The 19,540-nt window shown below is 46.7% G+C and overlaps 1 protein-coding gene across 3 annotated transcripts in view; it reads left to right on the top strand.

The window, feature by feature from the left end:
- Nucleotides 1-4,030: 4,030 nt before the first annotated feature.
- DOCK9 (dedicator of cytokinesis 9) overlaps nucleotides 4,031-19,540 on the top strand; it is a gene marked incomplete at its 5' end in the record, with an annotated part of 234,760 nt that continues 219,250 nt past the window's right edge. For 2 of the 3 annotated variants that reach the window (XM_080917119.1, XM_080917113.1), the window contains one exon: nucleotides 4,067-4,156. Coding sequence is in view for 1 of the 3 variants with exons in the window: in XM_080917116.1 (XP_080773242.1) it covers nucleotides 4,031-4,156 (126 nt within the window). Of the gene's footprint in view, nucleotides 4,157-19,540 lie in introns of all 3 variants that reach the window. The other variant, XM_080917116.1, reaches the window with a different exon arrangement.

Genomic DNA, 19,540 nt, shown 5'->3' with positions numbered 1-19,540 from the left:
TATCGGGGAGTCACAAGCTCTTTACAAAATTGGGAGGCCAGTTCATTGTATGTGATTTACAAGCATTCTCCTTCTCACTTTCTTGATAGTGTCCCGGTGCTACAGATCTTTTCCCTTGGGTAGCAGTCCCGGTGACCAAGTTCACAGAGAAAACAGTGAGTTTATAAGGTTTACTTACGGGGCAGTGGGTGGGAGTCTCTCAGCAGGTGTGTGGACACACTGAAGGTCAGCATCTTGCATAGATGATAACTCCTACAGCTGTTGTAGATGGAAGCCTCTCCCCTCAGCCTTCCTGACCTATATAACCTTTATCCCTTTATCCCTTCCAAGAGACCCCTGAGACCATGTGCAATTAGGGCAGAATTGCATACATCTGTTTGGAAGGGGCAACTAGATACTCCAGGTGCAAGTCCCGTGACCCGACTGCACCCCCTCCTTCCAAGAGAGAGAGAGCATCAGCAGTCAGCAAGCCCACCTCTGTTGATCTTAGGTGAGCAGGTGCACCCAAATTCCTGAAGATGGCAGCAGTCTGGTTTGGAGGCTAGTCCTGCACAAGGTGTTCTTTGAAACATGCTTTCAGTTTAGATGAATCCCAATTTATTTAGCTTTGGCCTTCTGCTTGAAGCTACCACGTCATTCAAGTTCATAAAAACATATGCCTCCGCTCTCAGTGCCTGCAGCTTCAGCTTATTTCCCATCATTGGTGTTGTTATACTCTGACACATAAATATTATTCCACACACAGGTTTGAATTTATTCTTTTGCACATCAAGTTGTGTCAGCAGCAGTTGTTAAAAAAGAACACCCTCTGCCCATCCAGTGGTCATGGCGTTTCTGCCTATAGTGGATTTGTTTAAGTTTGGACTCGTTCATGGTACATCACTGGCTTTGGATTTCCATCCTTATGCAGATACCAAGCAGGCCGGTTTCTGTTCTTACAGCTGTTGGATATTCTACGTTCTTCTGAATTTCCACGTGACTTTTATGACCAGTTTCACACCTGTAAGCACCCAACCGGAATTTTGCATTCCTTAGTTTGGGGACTATTTTCATTTTTAACAATTTATTGTTTGAAGCACAGTCTCCCCGTTGACTTCAACTGGCCTAGAACATACCACCTCATGCAGGCTGGTCTCAAATGTACAATCCTTCTGCCTAGCCGCCTGCATGCTGGATTATAGGCACATACCCCTGCACTCTGCCTTCCTCTTAATAAGATTATACCTTGTGACCCAGTGTCATGGAAAGCCCCTCCTTCAACTACATTTTCCAGTTTTTAATGCACAAGTCTTGTGTTTGCTTTAGGCATAAATGTTTTACTCTTCTTGATGGTACTGTAAATTGAATTGTTTCCCTAATTTGTTTTGGACTTTTCGGTTGCTAGCAGATAAAATAAAAATGCCTTTTGAATATAAATCCTGCATCGTACAATGCTGCAAACCTGATTTATTATTTTTAGTAGGTTTTTGTATGTGTATGTGTGCCTTCCTTAGGGTGTTTTAGATAGAAAACCATGCTATGCCTTTGTGAGGGTTTTTGTAATGTATCTGATTTTTTACTATTTTGGATATCATTTATAGTTTGTTCCTTTTCTTGATAGTAGGGCTTTATTTTTGAGAATTAACTTTTAATTTTATTTATGTGTATGTATATATGTTTGCCGGTATGAATGTACTTGTATGAGTGAGTGTTTTTGGAGACTAGAGAGGGTGTTGGATCTTACTGGAGCTGGAGTTACAGGCAGTTGTGACTGTTCCAGCACTTGGTGGAGTTACAGCAGCTACTCCACATGGGTGCTGGGAATTAAAACCCCAGTCCTAACTCTGAGCCATATCCCCGGGTCCCAGGAGTACCTACTCTAGACAGGTTACTTACTTTTCTTCTGAAAATAGCAATTCTCTTTCAAGATGTATCTGACATTTAAAGAGAGTTAATATTTTCGGGTGTGTAGTGAATGTTTGCTTGTAATCCCAGCACTGGGAGCCAGAGGCAGGTGCATCATGAATTAAGAACAGTCTTAACTAGAGGAGACTCTTTGAAAAACAAAACCAATATGTCTCTAGAACATGTGCATGAAGACATCATGCATTAAGGTCGTTAAAAGGTGGGTAAATGCTTGAATTGTAAGCATTTGCCGGAAAATTCATTTCGGTTTTGGAAAAGATCAGGCTTCTCCCTCAATATGAGTGGGATTTTTAGAGATCGAGTTTAGAGAGCTTTATGATTCACACTTGTATCTCAGTTCGTGTGACAAGGCGGCTGTCCCCAGTGCAGCTCAGAGACACAAATACAAGCTCTGGACAGTCAGACAAAACATTAGTTTTTTCACAAAAAGCAGGGTGTGGTTGGCCTGCCTCCATTTTATTATCACGTTGTTGTACTCTGAGAAAAGTCTAGAACTTTCCAGGTTTACAGAGAGGAGAAAAAAAAATCTGGTGTGTAATTTAAAAAGTTCAAAGGTTTCATGGACATGCAGGAACACAGACCCACAAAGTAAAACTAAAACTAACCAAACCAAACAAGGAATTAAAAAAAAATTTTTTTCAACCTGTCATGCTGTTCAGTGTTACACCTTGTGGACTCAACTCAACAGGGTTCCAAAAAAAAAAAAAAAAAATCCAGTTCAGCAAGCATTTATTGAGTACCAGCTGCATACCTGAGCTTTAAATCTTAATGTGCCAGGCTTGCTTACTAGGCCCAGAATGGTTGTGTTTTGTTATCTAAACTAGGTGTTTTTTCCCTTCAGCTCTAAGATTAGCTTTAGGCCATAGATTTTGGTTTTTGAAGAGGTGGGACGCAATTCCCGCTTTTTAAGTCTCCAAATACTTGATCAGAAGGCGTCCTGAGAAATAATTCTGCGCCCCGCCTCTGGTTTTCAAGGCCACCAAGCCTCAGAAGCTGACTAGGCAGGTAAGAAGCTGTCCATCAGGGGTGGTGGGCGTGGTTTGAGTAGCCGCACCAATCAGTGGAGCCTTCCTGAAGGCCGACTCTGGGCCGAAGAACCCACCCCGATCGAAGCTCCAGAGCATGCGCGTAGGCGGAGAGCAAAGCTTCTCGGCTTGCTGGGTCTCCGAGCCGGGCTAGGGCTGTACCTTAATGCTTTACAAGGGAGAAGGGAGATTTGGAGGAAGGCAGGGGAGGCTACAGAAGACGTTTCTCTCGGAGGTACTCCGCCATCAGCGGCGACCCTGGAGGTCCCGGGTTCGGAACCCACACTGCAGACGGCTGGCAGTGCGGCTGAGTCACATCAGTCCTCTGTCCTCAGGCTGTAGCCGAGATAATCCAGGTCCAGGAGTCACGCTGGCGTCCTAGGTGACGCAGCACACGGCCGGAGGTCCGCATTGGGCCCTACGCCCATCCGGATCGACGCTGTCCAGTTCCACCACGAGCCACATGTCTGGGGACACAGTAAGGTGGACCCAGATCCGCCCGGCCAGTCTCGAGAGCGAGGATTTAAGTCTTCTCGGTGTCACATAAATAAAGACCACTTTTCCAGGTTCCCCGTTCAGGGCATTATGGTGCCAGCGAGCCCGCACCCTCACCGCCTCGTGGGACCTTCATAGTCTCTTCGGGCACCAGAGGGAAGAAGATCGTGATGCAGGGTCTGTGCCCTCTGGGGCGGAGGTGTCGCTGGATTCCAGTCTGTTCCCGCCCCGCCCCGCCCCGCCCCGCCCCGCCCCGCCCGTCGGCTCCGCCCCACAGAACGCCCCGCCCCACCCGCCGGGCCCGCCCCACAGAACAGCTCGCCCCACGCTCCGCCCCTAGGAGGCGGCCGCGCTCGAGGTCGGGGGCGTGGGGGAGCCGCGGCGGGCGCTACGCAAAGGATCGTCCCGGGCGAGCCCAGGCGCCGCCGCAGGCAGACGGGCCCGGGGAGGACACCTCGGGGCGTGACGCGGCGCAGAGGGCGTGGCCCGGGCTGCAGCGCCTGACGACCAGGCAGGGACCGCCGGTTCCCGTGCCTCGGGCGCACCTGGCGGCGGCGCGACCGGGCCAGACCGCGCTCTTCGGAGCCCGCAGCGGTGGCCGGGGGATGGCGCAGCAGCAGCTCCCAGGGTCGACGGAGACTCGGAAGTTCACCCGGGCGTTGAGCAAGCCCGGCACGGCGGCGGAGCTGCGGCAGAGCGTGTCGGAGGTGGTGCGCGGTTCGGTGCTCCTGGTGAGCGAGGCGCGCAGGTGGCGGGAGGGCCTGGCCAGCGCTCTGGTAAATCCAGAGCCGACAGGGAAAGGGAGCGGACGGGCAGCGGGGAGAGCTCTTAGGGGGCCGCAACTTCCAGAGTCTAGAGCTTTCCCTCCTAGGGCTGTTCCTCTCCTCCTGGGAAATTTCCGCCCTCTGTCCACTTCCCTGCCCCCCACGTTACCTGTCCTCTGCCAACTGGGAAGTTTCTCGATCCTCAACGCATCCTCGGCGTTCTGGGGTTGGCCCCAGAGCCTGTAGAGGAGATGGGGGTCTTTCCCACCCAGCCGGCGGTCCAGCGTGGAGCTGTCCCCGCGGCTGTTTTGGGTGGGCAGATCTCTGCTTAGTGTGGTGAGCTGGTGTCCGGAGGCTTCTTATGAGTGTCAAGAGCTTGTTCATTTCATCCTTGGTACAAATTACTTTGAAGTCTGGGTGCTTGAAGCTAGCAGAGCAAGGCTTGAACCAAGATGAACCCAGTCGTGTCAGTGACTCCTGGGAACAGGCCTCTGGGTGTGAGGAAGGTGAAGTTTTAAAAATCAACTTTTTCCACAGCCGGGAATGGCCCTGCTGTATTTGGAAAAGAGGGCACGCTCAGATGCTGGGCTAGTGCCGGGAGAGGAGCAGTCTGTGCTGGAGGGAGCTCCTCCGGGCAGCTGGAAACTTTTAGCAGCTCTTTGCGTTTGTTTTCTCGAAGGGGACTTGTTTGTGGGTGTGTTTGTTGAAACACGTGAGGGGATGAGCCTTGAAAGTAATGTCTGTGGCCTTTGTGGTGCTGTGTTTGTGGGATTGCCAAGGAGCGTCGTTTTTAGAGGGCAGATGCTTCGCTTTAGTGGCAGATCAGTGTCTTCCCTGGGCAGACAGGATTGCGTGGACGATGCTGGTGGAGATCTGTGTTGGTTTCCTTAAGCAGTCTGCTCACTTTGAGCTTTCTGTCATTTGCCAGCCCTGCCAACTCACCCTGCATCTCTCAGACTTGAGTTTGATCTGCGGTAAATGGGGATTTTTACTTTTCAGTTTTACAGAACTTGGTCAGTGGACGACCCGACCAGAATCTGGCTGGCCATGTCTTCGATAACTCTGCTAACTGTTGTTGCTGAAATATCATTGCTTTCTGAAGCCACAGAAAGTACTGTGATTTCTACTGGGCCCCTTGAATGTGCTGCAGCCCTTGAATATCTGATTCTTGTTTGAGGGTGGTCCCCACATGTGACATGCGTCTGCTGTTTTGGTCTAATGACACTTTTAGTAGTATGCCTTTTCCTTGGATATTTTTAAATCTAGCCAGACACTTTGCTGGTGTCTCAACTCTTAATCTTGTCTGTCTGTCTCTCTGTGGTCATTTGTCTGATATAATCTTTGATGAAATTATTACAAAATATGAGGAAGCTGATGACAATTTAGGTATATGGAAGGCTCCCGGCCCGGATGGGGGATGCGGTACTGGGGAGGAGTCTGGGAGAGGTTTCAAGACACTAAAAATTACCCATGAATCTCACCTTCTACCCTCTTCCCCTTGCCATTCCTGTGTCTGCCAGGAAGTCACAGCAGGTGCACCTGTCACATAAATTCTGTCCCATCTCTGTCCTGTGAGCATCTGAGAAGCATTCTCTTGGGAGATTGGCTATACCTTGGTCCATTCTTAGGTGCATGCTTAGGTGAGAGTGTTGGTCTGCTCTGCTCTGCTCACCTGGCCAAGCAAGTGTGCTAGTCTGATATGCCAAATGCTCAGTTTTCACCAGATGACTCCAAGCAGCCCTGAAGATGGCCCAGGACAGTGTGTGATGTCAGGGTTTAACACGCATGCGCTTGTATGGATTTCATTGTTGAGTGGATTCCCCCCTTAGATCTGTGGGCCCTTTTAAATAATTTTGCATTAATTTGAGAAGCTTAAGGATAAGTGTCCAAAGTTGTGGGACCTTTGTTTTATCATCTGAACTAAATACCCTCCCTCTCTTTCTCTTTCCTTTTTCATGCTTCCTCTCTTCCTCCCCTCCCCCTGTCTCTTTCTCCTGTCCTTACTGGTGTTTGTGAGTCTCAGGCCTTTTAACACATTTCACTGCTATATACCTAGTGTTTATTTTTAGAAACTAGGAATAGTTTCTTATGTGACTGTAATTTTTTAAATGACCCTAATAATATAATGCGTTATTCAAATTTCTTTGATTAAAAAAAAAAACACTTGATTGCTTTTATAAAGATTCACACGAGTTTGGTAGCAGGCCTATAAAAATACATTTGACTTATTCATGAGCCTTATAATCATTTATATTGGAGAAAGACTTCACGAGTGTTGTAGTTTTTAACCCTTGAAGTTTAGCAGTTCAAGGCATGGATTGTAGTTCTAGCGCTGTCCCTTACCAACTGTGCTGCCTTAGTGTATAATTCAACCTTCATAGGCCTCAGTTTCCCCATCTGCAGAGTGGGCATAATATTTGGGGTTGCTGGGAAGATTAAGTAAACAGTACAGTGAAAGCTCAGTGTAAGCATGCATTCAGGCAGCTCCTTGCCCTCTGTTAGCTTGTTGCTTATTTCTCTGGTCCTTGGGGCTCTTGCTCTTAGGTAAGGGGTTGGATTAGATTGTTTTTCGATACCTTTAGCTGAGCTTAGCAGGCTTTGATTCTAAGTCATCAGTGAGCAGAATAATACTGCAATATCTCTAGCTGGAGGAAAAGTAATTTATGGTTTTTGGTTATGATGGAGATTCTTCACACATGCAGAATTTGCTTTTCATGATTTAGAATAGTTCAGAGGGCCTCAGGCCACAGGTTCAGGTCGTATGTTTGTCAGGCAGGAATCCTGGAACCGGGCCCCTGTTCAGGGATTGTGACTACCTTTGGAATTCCTGAGGAAGTTCTAACCCAGGGCTGTCAGCTGTGTAAAAGACAGCCTCGGAATGGCCCAGGTCTGAGAAAACCCACCACGCAAAGAATGCCTTTCTTTACGAGATTTGTGGGAGCGCTGTGGCACTTCGGCTGGGTTTGCAGATGGTCCTCCGCTTGGGTATTGTCATACAAGTCATCTGGCAGCCTGTCCCTGTGTCCTTACTGATCTTATCTCCATATGTTCTGCTTCAAACTCTCCTTGGATGTCAAGCCCTTGCCAAGGATACCATTCCACACCCCTTTGACATACCTCCGTGAGAAGTGAAGTGACCCAGGTCAGGCCATCCCAGGCTTTTCCTTTGTGTTACCAGAGAAGGCAGGCAGGCCAAAGGCGTGGGGAGATAATATCCTGCACTCTGGAGGAGACTTCCCTCACCCAGCCAGTGTTATCTGAGGTAACCTGAGACCCTGAGTTAGGGGTGGGTTTTGAAATCCTCAGATAAGGCAAACCTCCTTTTGGCTCTAACTTTAAATCAGATATGTTAGTACACTGACAACTAGACTGGCCTGAGCTCCCCCTTGTCTCTCTCCACCCTCTGGTGGAGTCCTAACAAACAGAAATGTCCCAAAATACAGGAAGCAGGGTGGAGGCCCATCTCTAGCTAGAGATAATCAACAGCAGGTTCCATTTCTTTAGTTCCTGGCGCACTAGAACTTTCGCAGCAGTGTGGGCATGAGTAATGCCCCGAATCTGGTTGAATGGGGAGGAGAGAATTTGTGGAACTCTTACCCACATCCTTGGTGTGTACTCTGAGCTCCGGAACCACTGGCTGCCGGAAGATGCTCTGGCAGCGGGTCTTTGTCTTGGCAGGGTGTACAGTCTCTAGAAGCAGACTCTGCAGTCACCTACGGTAAACCAGATGACAGCGAAAAAGAACACGTCTAAAAAGAGTCAGAGGCTGCCTTGCCAATTCACACCTGTAACCCCAGCACTCAGAACACAGAGGCAGGGGAAACGCCAAGAGTTTTGAGCCTGGCAGATCTGTAAGTTCCAGGCCAGCCTGGACCACATAGTTAGACCCATATTAAAACAACCAAAAGCTCCCCCGACAAGGCATGCAGAGTTCTTTATAGATGTGAGCCTTTATTATCTTAGAGTAGAGCAGACTGGCCATCTTGATAAGGAAAATCTGGAGACAGCATTTATGTAGTGCATATGTGTTCTCAGACGTGTGTGAGAACTGCCTTAGTGGGAAGGTCACGTCCTCTTAGGTCATCCCAGTAAGTGGAAGGGCTGGGTCTTGAACCCAGGAACTGAAACTTTTTACCTTTAGCTCTTGGCTACTCTGCTTCTTCCCCCATCTTACTGGGAAAGGTCTGTCCTGCATCACAAGGGCTATGTAGTTAGCAGTCAGCAAACTCAACAGTGCTGTCCTCCCGTATTATCTGTAGGTCCATCTCTGCTGCAGTGTTAAGTGAAAAATAGAACAGAACCACATGAAGGCTGGAAGAGAGGCTTCCCCAGGGACGGGGCCCTGACTGGTTGGACAATTGTCCAGTGGGACAGTCCTGAAATTATATACGTTTAAGAAAAACCCAATGAACTGAGCAGGTTACTTTATATAGAGGGGTGTGTGTGTGTGTGTGTGTGTGTGTGTGTGTGTGTGAGTGTAATGATAATACAAAGAAGTCTTGAATTTGAGAATGGAGTAGGAGTGAGCTTGGAAGAGTTTGGAGGGAGGAAAGGAAAATGATGTAATTATAGTTTAATTATAAAAAAATTTATGAATCTTAAACAGGGTTTTAAAAGAAAAACTGCCCAGTAGAAATGAAAAGTCATTAACTAATAGGCAATTTCTCATAGAAGAGACTATAGTTAACCAAACTGTAGCAAAACAACAAGACATTTATTCTTGCCAAAAAAAAAAAAAAAAAAAAAACAAACAAAAAACCAACCAAAACGAGATACCATTTCTGTCTGACAGATTTGCTAAGATGGAAGACATATTTGTGAGGATGGGGTGAAGCGAGCACTTTGGTTCGCAGTGTGTTACACAGCCTCAGGTCCCTGCTCACATGGGACTTATGGGACCTGCAAAGCATGACGGCTGGTGTAGCATCTCTGCACTTGATACGTCACTCACGGACTTTACCATGCTCCCCTCCCAGTGCCCAGTGTGTACATTTCATAGACACTTCTAGCCTGAAATGTGCACCGGAGGCTGTGTTGCCCGTCCAGGGCCAAAACTGAAATGCAGATTATGTGCATGCTGGGTAAAGTTTATCCAGTGGTCTCCATAAAATGAGGGCTGATTGTGAAGCTGCTGGAGTTCTGAGTTTGAAGAGTAACTTGAGAGTGTTTTTCCCACGGTAGCATGGAGGGAGGGTTGATGGTGGATTCGGTCTGAGGCTTGGACAGGGCCTTTCATGCTGTTCTGTAGCGTCCTTGTTTTGTTACCGACCCACAGGCAACATGAAAAATGCTGACCTTTTGAGGGAACAGCATTTCATGTGTGAAAAGAGGGTGTGCGCATAGTAGTGTGCACGTAGTAGTGTGCACATAGCTAGTGTGCACATAGTAGCGTTTCACAGAGTAGAATCTGGATTAAATGAGTAAATTCTGTCAGAGTTCCCAGAATGCTCTCTGATACACAGTAAGATTTAGCAATTGTGGCTGGTCCGAGCTAAAAGTCACTATAAAGGGAGTAAAACCCACGTTGGAATATTTATAAGTATGAACCAAGATGTGATTTTTATGAAGTCTATGTAGAGCAGTAAAGCATATTGGGAGGGATATGAAGAAAAACCTTTTAGCCACAACGTATGTTCATTCCGAAGAAACTCAGATTAAAAACAAAAAAGCCAAAAAACACGATTTTGGGCATAACCCATCCAAGGAGAACTCAAGTCTTCGGTGAGCCTTACCGATGACTGCTGCAGCCTGGCCTCGCCTTTTCTCTGCCTCCTGCTTGGCAGAGCGGGCGCCAGGGTCCCTCTTCTCTGGACTCTGTGCTGCAGCTCTTGCCTCACTCTATGGGCTCGGTGCTCCATCTGAAGACACACTCAGTGCTCCTTAGGAAGCACCCCTCCCACTGCTCACTGACTGGGCTCTTGGTGGTGACCTTAGCTGCCAGGAATGCCCCTTGTTCTCCGTCCACTAAGACCAACTGTCCTCTCCTTTTCCTCTCTGCTGATCGGCATGGCTTTATGCTTATCTGTGTATGAATTTAATAGCCTGCTTGTCCCACTAACTGTTGGCTTGCTGTGTTATCCTAGTGCCTGTGTACACGTATGCATGCACACACGGCAAACTCTGTGTGTGTCTCTGTGTGTATATGTGTGTGTGTGTATGCCTGTATGTGTGTGTTTATGTGTATATATGAGTATGTGTGTGTCTCTTTTTGTGTATATGTGTGTGTGTGTCTGTGTGCATGTTTGTATGTGTGTATATGAGTATGTGTATATGTGTGTCTGTCTCTGTGTGGGTGTGGTGTGTGTGAACATGTTTTTTCTGTTTTTTTACATTTCAATTTATTTATTAAGAACTTCACATATGAATCTGTATTTTGATTATATTCACTTTCAACTTCTTTTTTAATTAATTTATTTTATAAAATATTATAGCTCACAAAATTTGTTACATAATAACATATGATGAATACACTAAGAAGGACTGAGGTTTCCACATTTTGCCCTTCCTTCTTTTTGAGCTTCATAAGGTCTGTGAGTTGTTTCTTGGGTATTCAGAGCTTTCTGGGGCTAGTATCCAATTATCAGTGAGTGCGTATCATGTGTGTTCTTTTGTGGCTGGGTTATTTCACTCAGGATGATAGTTTCTAGTTCCATCCATTTACCTAGGAATTTCATAAAGTTGTTTCTAATAGCTGAGTAGTAACATTTTTTTTTTGAGACAAGATCTTCTCTGTACATACACTGGCCTGGTACCCACTGTAGTCTAGGCTGGCCTCAAACTCAAAGGCCATGCTCCTGTGTCAGCTTTATGAGTGTTGGGATTATGGGCGTGAGCTACCATGTCCCTCAGCGAATTAACAAATTCACTGGAGATGACCACACCTGTCAGGTCTCCTTTCCCCCTAGGTCCCCAGTCCTCTGGCTTCCTTCTTGTGCCCTTTCTGTTGGCCTCATCATACCTTACCCTGTCAGGCCTGTGTCGCCAGTTCAGCCCAGCTTGCTGGTTTCTTGTTGCCATAGTGCCTGATGTATACCGGAAGACTGATGCTGTGTCTGCTTTAGTTTAGGGGCTACAGGTCAGATTTGAACTCTTACCTGCTAGGATTTTCAAGCAGCCACACATTTGAATACAAAGAGCACCCAAATGTGACTGTTGGGCGGTGCTTAGGAGCTCATTTTTCTAAAAACAGAATAAAGCTCAAATACCACCAGTTAAAATCACCAGCCAGGCATGATAGTACATGCCTGTAATCCAAGCTGTGAGGACACTGAGGCAGGAGGATTGCTGAAAATTGAGGTTCACTTAACCGTTGGCAATGCTGTTCTTATTGAACAGTGAGTTTTACAGACCAGGATGACAGCTGCTTCTCTTTTATGCTTTGATTTTGCATTACCTTTTCTGGTCTTTTTGTTTGTTGTTGTTGTTGTTGTTGTTGACAGAGATAAACAAAATCTAGATATCATATGGGTCAAGACTGGTTCCTCGTTTACCGATTGCTGATCTGAGTTCAGGGTGAAGGCATGACCTTCCTGGGGTCTCATTTGAGTCCTTTGGGGTGTATTCTAACACTTTGTGCTTAGCTTGATGTACTATATTTTTTAAAAAATCCAAAGTTTGTCTTACTGTATTTGTATGAGTGTTTGTCTGCATGTATGTAAGTGTACATGTATGAAAGTACCATGTGTGTGCCTGATGCCTGCACAGGTCAGAAGCATGCACGGGATCTTCTGGAACTAGAGTTACGGTAGGTTGTAAGCCACTGGGCCTGTGCTGGGGACCCAATGTGGGCCTCTGTAAGTAAGCGCCCTTAGTAAGTAAGCCATCTTACAAACCCCTAGAAATTTCGTCTTGCCAGAGGATGCATGTTCAGTCATGTGGATACAGAGATGTTCTAACGAAGGATGTTTACCATGTTAAAAACAGGTTACGGCAGTCTGCGCACCAAGCGACTTACCCGGAGAAAGAATAGGCAACATCTTGTCTGTGACAACACTTGACGAACTCCCATGCAACGGTGGTTCCCTTTGCTGCAGGACTAAATTAAACGTCAGGTGCATGTTCCCTGTACTCCACAGAGTGTGTAGGTGGTATAGCACCGCCTCCTGTTTCTAAGGCAGTGTTCTTGTCCTGGATGGCTGTAGCAGGATGGTAGGACTTGGGCTCAGGGGGCTCCAACCACCTCTTCCATTTCCTCTTCTTGTTTCCTCATCCAGAGAATGGACGCCCTAATAGCACTTATCCAAGAGATCTTCGTGAAGCGTCGAGCAGCTGCATATTAAGCACTTAGCACACAAGCACTCAGGTGGGGCTTGGTGCACATAAGTGTCCACTCAGTGCTTGCTGCTGTTGGTCCCGAGGACAAGATAAAGGGAAACCATATAAGCCTTAAGCATACTGCTTGTAGAGAGTAATGCCTGGTGTACATTTACAATGCCGAGTAAGGATGAAGCTGGCGGACATGTGGCCGTAGCTGGGTGAGCTGTCGACTGCGAGAAAGGAAACCCGGGAAAAGGCAGGAATGTGGTTCTCCACGAGTTTGCAGATCCTCAGGTGTTCTGCTTTCATGACTTAATAGTCCTTCAAGGATGTGTACCTTGGTGCCTATACAGGTGTGCATGGTAGGTAATGTGTTCCTGAGGCGAGGCCACGGGTGTATTTCGGTAGTACAATATTGTCAGCCCTGCTTGGGGAAATTGCTCATCTGGTAAAGTGCTTGCCATGCAGACTGTGCATTGGTGTCTGCATGCAGTCCCTTCCCTGCGGAGGTGGAGACAGGATCTCTGTGGTTCACTGGCCAGGCAGAATACTAGATGGTGAGTTTCATGTCCGAGTGAGAGAATAGAAGGCGGATGGATCCTAAGGAATGACACTGAGGTTGTCTTATTTATGTCTTCTGCATGCTCCTGTACACCTTGACAGTGCATGCACACTTGTGTACGCACACATGCACATACGCACACACACCCAGACAACCAGCTAAGAACCTAGCGTTCATGACATATAAAATAGAGGCTCCTGTGGAACCATGAAGTTTTGTGTTTGGTAGTTTTATAATGTCTATACCCCACTCCTTCCCCGAAAATCAAAACCAAAACTCATCTTGTCTGAGCTTCCGGAATATATGGATGATTTTAATTACCTGTTCTTTTAAAATTACTTTTATTTCATTTTTCAAGTGGGGAAATTGAAGAACGGAAACACAGCTAAAATTTATTTATTTTTCCTTCTAGCAGAATGGTTTAGATGGTCTGTATATTTTTTATGTACTTTTAAATTTTTTTTGAGACAGTCTAATGCTGTTGCCTAGCTGGCCTTGAACTCACTATACAGCTCAGATGGGTCTCAACTTGGAGGCAGTCCCCTGCCTCAGGCTTCTGAGTCCTGAAATTATAGACATGATTCCCTATGCCTGGCCGAGATACCAATTCTAGGTCAGAATTTTGTGAGAGTTTTTCAGTGCTGGACTTGAATCTTCTGGGAAGTACCTTGAAGTCTTGGGGCTGAGAGGAATGTGTGGTGTGGAGAGAAGAGCTTACTCTTTGTAGTTGGACGGTCACATAGAGAGGTCTAGCTTCCTAATGTCAGAGGAAGGTGGGGTCAGAGATGGTCTATGGTCATAGCTAGTAGTGTTAAAGGTAAAAACAGAGTCTGCTTTATTGACTCCTGGTCCAGTCTCTGAGGTTATTTCCACTTAGGCTTTTACTGTGTGCATTTTCCTTTTCCTTGTTCAAAGAGGTCTCCATTAATGTGGTAAAGGAATGCTTCTTTTCCGTAGGACATTTCTTCTACATGATTTTATTTCTTATGAATCTGAAGATTGTATATGTCTGAATTCCTTAGAATTCCCAGAATTCCTTAGAGTTGATTTTGTGAAAATTCAGTGAAGAGAGTGATCAGAATTTTTGTAACATGTTTCTCTCTGTCTCTCTGCCTGTCTCTGTGTCTGTCTGTCTCTTTCTGTGTTTGTATCTGTCTGTGTATGTGTATGTCTGTCTGTCTTTGTATGTATCAAGTCTGTCTGTTTCTCTGTGTGTCTGTCTCTCTGAATGGGTGTGTCTGTCTCTGCCTCTTCCTTCCTCCCCCCTCTCCCCTTCCACTGTGTGTCCAGGGCATCAAACTCAGGTTGTAAGACTTGGTAGCAAGCATTGTTACCCATTTGAGTCTCTGTGGCCCAGATAATATGTTTTCTAAAGGGACTTTATTGGTTCACCACTAACCACACAGAAGGCCAGAGATTTCCCTGGAAGAGTTAATATGCTGTCTGGCCTGAGCAAATGTACCACTGCTGCGATTTCTGTAACGTGTACGAGGTGGCTTGAGAGAGGAGGGTTCACCAGTGGGAGTTTCTTGAGTCAGGAGCCATCACACTTGATAAAGTCCCTTCAAGACTAAAGTTTTTGTGCCAGAAAAGGAGGGTTTGAAGGTAAGCCTGCATGCTTTGAGGTAGAGGGATAGATGGTATATACTCCTTTGATAGACTTGAGTAGCTGTATTTGAAGGATGTCTTAGAGTCTTACTGCTGTGAAGAGACACCATGACCAAGGCAACTCATAAAGGACAACATTTATTTGGGGCTGGCTTACAGTTTCAGAGGTTTGGTCCATTATTGTTATGACAGAAAACACAGTGGCATGCAGGCAGACATGGTACTGGAAAGTAGCTAAGAGTTCTACATCCAGACTGGCAGGCAGCAGGAAGAAAGAGTGAGCTGCTAGGCCTGGCTTCAGCTTCCAAAACCTCAAAGCCCACCCCACTGACACCCTTCCTTCAACAAGGCCATACCTCCAATAATGCCACTCTGTGAGTCTGTGGGGACTTTTATTCAAACCACCCACTGCAAAGGAGTAGGTACAGAGTTTGAGAATAGCTTCCATTGTTAGGCATTTTATCTGTCTGTACAACATAAAACCTTAGCATGTTGAATATTCTCTCCCCTAGAGTGTAAGCCCCAAACTGTCCCTACCACAGTCTTCCCGGCATCTTGTCAGAGGGAATTGGCATAGCCAAGAGAGCAGAGCATAGCATGTTAGGAAAACTAGATGCTGCTCTGGTATTCTTTCTGTCTTGACCAGGTGCCTGTGAGCAACACCTCCCCGGTAGGGACACACTGACCAGCTGCAGTTGGCCTAAGCCAAAGGATGGATTCTTTCTGATCCTCTCGTTGGGTTAGGGGTCAGCTTAGTGCAGGCTTCAAGCTCTTTTTCACCTTTAGTGACTTTTGGGAGGTCAGGGGTCAGAGGTCAGATGTAAGCCAGCCCATGCTGCTTTTGTGACCATTGCTCCCCTCTAACCCCCATGGCCTTGTGTGGAACAGACAGATTTTGAGTCTATTTAAACTTTAAAAAAAATGACATTAACAGAAAAATACAATACCATTGTAGCTGTAGTTGTTGTTTTTGAGACAGGGCCTCTCAACCTAGTCCTGGCTGTCCTGGAATTCAATCCGTAGATGGGGCTGGCCTCAAAGTCTGCCTCTGCCTCCTGAGTGCTGGGACTAAAGGTGTGCACCACCACACCTGGCCACTTTTTTTTTCTTTAAAATGTGGTGCTGGCAAACATTATAGCTCCTTGGTGGCCACTGTCTCACTTACCAAACACTGAAAGGAAAACTCTGGGTTAAGACACTGCCTTCAGAGAGCATGGAATGTAGACGAGAGGAGTGCGGAGCGCTGTTTGTGTTGGTGGCTCACTTGAGTCTTCTTGGCAGTCGTAGGCCCTGGAAGAACGAATGGAGGTTGTGAGCAACCTGGGCAGATCGTAGGAGACCAAACTCCACTTTCTGGGAAGTGGAGGTGTAAAATACACGATTTTATGAATACCTGAATGGGCAGTGTGTGCATGCACGTGTATGCACGCATGTGTGTGCATGTGCCAGGTAACTGTTTAAGAGTCCTGTGTGCCACCAGGCTGTGGTAAGTTTGGTGCTCTCTGGCTAGGTGAGAGAGGTGTTAAGCAGGAGGTATTAAGTATAGATAGCCTTAGGTTTCAGCCATGCATGACCAGAACCAGGAGGGCTGTGAGGCCGAAATCTGAGAAGACCCACCCCTGTTCCACAGCCTGGGGAGAGTGTAGAATTGTCTGCTTCCTCGCTTCCAGATGCTTCCAGATAAACTGTGGCAGACAGATGAGACTCTTATCTCCCGTTATAAACCATCACCAAAAAAAGAGTTAGCAGTGAGCCATTAGGGGCTTCCATTTATTAGAGACCGTTTTAATAAACCATTTTAGTTAGTCCGCTTTAAAATACCCAGTCATGGTCGGTGCTGCCTCAGCCATGGGCACCCCACCCCCAGCTGCTTTCCCACCCATAGATAGATCTTTAAGGCTGACACTTTGAATTCATACCAATGTTCTGAAGGTGCTGGAGCCGGGGAATCTCAGTTTCTCTCCCCTTCTCCTCTGTTCCTTCCTTTTCTCTTTTCCTCCCTTTCCCCTCCCTCTCTTTCCTTTCCCCCAGGTTAGCCTGGAACTCACTATGTAGCCCAGCCTGGCCTGGAACTCCTCTGCCTTCGGGGTCCTGGAATTACAACTGTGGGCCACCATGCCTGGCTTCCATTCTGTTCTTAAGGGGAAAAAGGAAAGGAAACCCTAGAAATGGTGGACTCATCTACAGTCACCCAGAGCAAGGGCGTGTACCCTGATGACGTGATTTCCACCTCACTCACAGTCCTGTAGTTGACTTGTTCTAGGTAAGTGAAAGATCAGGTCTCGTGCACAGCGGCCTGGTTCTGTTTGGATGTGAACATCTTCAGTGTTTTCAAGCACAAGCAACGCCACCATGTAGACGGATGAATTACAGATGAACAAGGTGCTCTCAGCTTCCTCTCGAACCCCCTTGCCTCATACGTTTATGGGTCTTGTCTCTTCAAAACACTGTCTTCCTTTGGTGCCCTAATACCATATTGCTACGTGCCTCCTGGTTACCATGGCTTCAGTGGTTAACAGTCTTCCTTTCGGTTTCCCAGCCTTCTCCTAGAAGAGTGGGCACGTCTTGTCCTGTTTCCTTTCAGCTGCATCCTTCCCTCTCCGATAACTTCCTTACCCAGCATTCTCTTTCTACCAAGACATTTGTGAAGTCCGGAAGAGAAGCAGCTGAGATTTTGTTTGAAAGAGGAACAGTGGGCATTTATCCCGAATGGAAGGAGATTTGTGGGTCTCAGTAGAAGGGAGGGGAAGTGTTTTCCATTTCTTGTTAACAGCTGTCCTGCTCAGCGTGAACTGCATATTTTGGGGTTTGATATGAGTTGTTTGGAACTGACTGGCAGTGAGATATGTATAGAAACTAAGAGTAAATATCTGTATGTTGGGTGTGGTGGCATATACCTTTAATTCCAAGCATTGAAACTGACAATTTGGATTTATATGTCATATGTCTTTGCTTATTTCACCTAATCACTGTGTATTTTATAAAAGTGCTGGTCCCCAGGAGACTGGAGGAGAAAGTGGCCCTTCCTCGCACTTAGTCTGCACAGTGCGGTGCAGGTTTGTGGGGAAGCCGGGTGGGTATTGTATTTGAAGCGGTCAGTGTGGGCAGCAGGAGTGCATGCAGAAGTGGGGAAGGCAGATGGTTGCTCTCCTTAGCCTCTGTGGTGGGACTCTCCATGACACGGTCTCTGGTGACTCGAAGGGAGTTATAGAGTGGAAGAGATGTGTGGATACCTAGGCAATGACATCAGGTCAGGCCCAGCTTCAGTATTTGGTTGGATGTGGGAAAGGGTTTCCCACAGAATGAGTGGGACCTGTTGGGCCATCACCAGCCAAGCTGTTTGGCTCACTAGCTATGGACAGGGAAATATGCCTTTGAGGTACCTAAGCTCATGTTTGATCGCTTGACTCTGTAGATGTGATGTGCAGACCCTATGGCCCTGAACCTTGCAGTTCTGGCCTGGAGAGTGAGTCCCCTGTGGACCCGTGTTTTTCTGGGACAGTGCCTCTCTGTTCTTGTGCCTTTTCCTAATTCCGTCTTTTATCTGGCAGTGGCTAGTTTGTCTTTCTGAGAAAGCTGGAGTCCTGAGGGGTGACCAGTAGACCTTAGACCAGCAGGACCACTTCTGGGCCTCTCTGAGTCTGTGACTTCCTCATTTTTCCTTTCTCTTCTGCCAGGGTAAAGGGATAAAGAGCCTCTTCCCCGGGGGCAGCCCTCAGCTGGCTGCTAAGGGAATATTGAGGACCAGCTTTTGTTTCTCTTGCCTTCTGTGCAGCCTTGGGTGTATTCAGAGGGGATGTTTTCCCTTGAAGGACCAACCCATTTAGTATTGAGAAAGCAGGAAAGCAGGTTTTCCTGTTCCACATTGAACAAAAGGCAGAAAAGCAGGCAGGGATGGAGACATCCTGTCCAGCAGGCTGGCCCTGCACATGCAGACAAGCGTGCCTCATTCTTTCCATGTCTTTGAGGAGCCGGGAAGGCAACTGGACACTCGGCAGGCCAACTCCACGTGGTTTTCCCCTTATTTATGGTGTTTAACGGAATGTTATAAATGTATGCTTTGTGATTTAAAAGGCAGTCTCGGAGCTATAAACATGACAAATTAGAAAAGCCAGACAGATTTCCCCTCCTCTTCTTTGCTCATCATGAGGTCATTTTAAGTTTGCCTGGGAGGGGGCAACGAACTGTAAAACAAATGTAAACTTTATGTTATAGCTCCACATTAAATTGCAGTCTCTCTCTCTTTTTTAAAGATTTTAAAATTTATTTTATGTATGTGAGTACACTGTCATTCTCTTTAGATACACCAGAAAAGGGCATTGGATCTCATCACAGATGGTTCTGAGCCACCATGTGGTTGCTGGGAATTGAACTCAGGACTTCTGGAAGAGCAGTCAGTGCTCTTAACTGCTGAGCCATCTCTCCAGCCCTCAGAGTCTCTTAAAGAAGCCAGAATTCTTGCTGTGTTAGGTTGTCACATGATGTTAGAGCCATTTCTTTTTTTAAAATAATCTTATTTATTTATTTATTTATTTATTTATTTATTTATTATATTTAAGTACACTGTAGTTGTCTTCAGACACACCAGAAGAGGGTGTCAGCTGGGAATTGAACTCAGGATCTCTGGAAGAGCAGTCAGTGCTCTTAACCACTGAGCCATCTCTCCAGCCCGTTAGAGCCATTTCTTGATCCTTAAAGAGATTTTTCCCTCGCCACAAGAGGAATTGCCGTTAAGGGAAAAATCAGGAAACACACTGGCATCTCAACGGTGAGAACCATGGAAGTGGAAAACAAAAGATCTTCCAGAGCAGGGATGATGTGGAGGTCTACATGGGACCCCCAGCAAGCTGCCTGGGCCTGACATCACATTTTCTCCTGGAGCTCGAGGGCCCTTTGAAGCTGGCCTGCTTCTCCCCTGGTCTGCC

The sequence above is a fragment of the Micromys minutus genome (assembly GCF_963924665.1).
Source record: "Micromys minutus genome assembly, chromosome: 5".
NCBI classification, from domain to species: domain Eukaryota; kingdom Metazoa; phylum Chordata; class Mammalia; order Rodentia; family Muridae; genus Micromys; species Micromys minutus.
The sequence above is the reverse complement of the archived record's forward strand: the minus strand, read 5'-3'. Positions and strand labels throughout refer to the sequence as shown.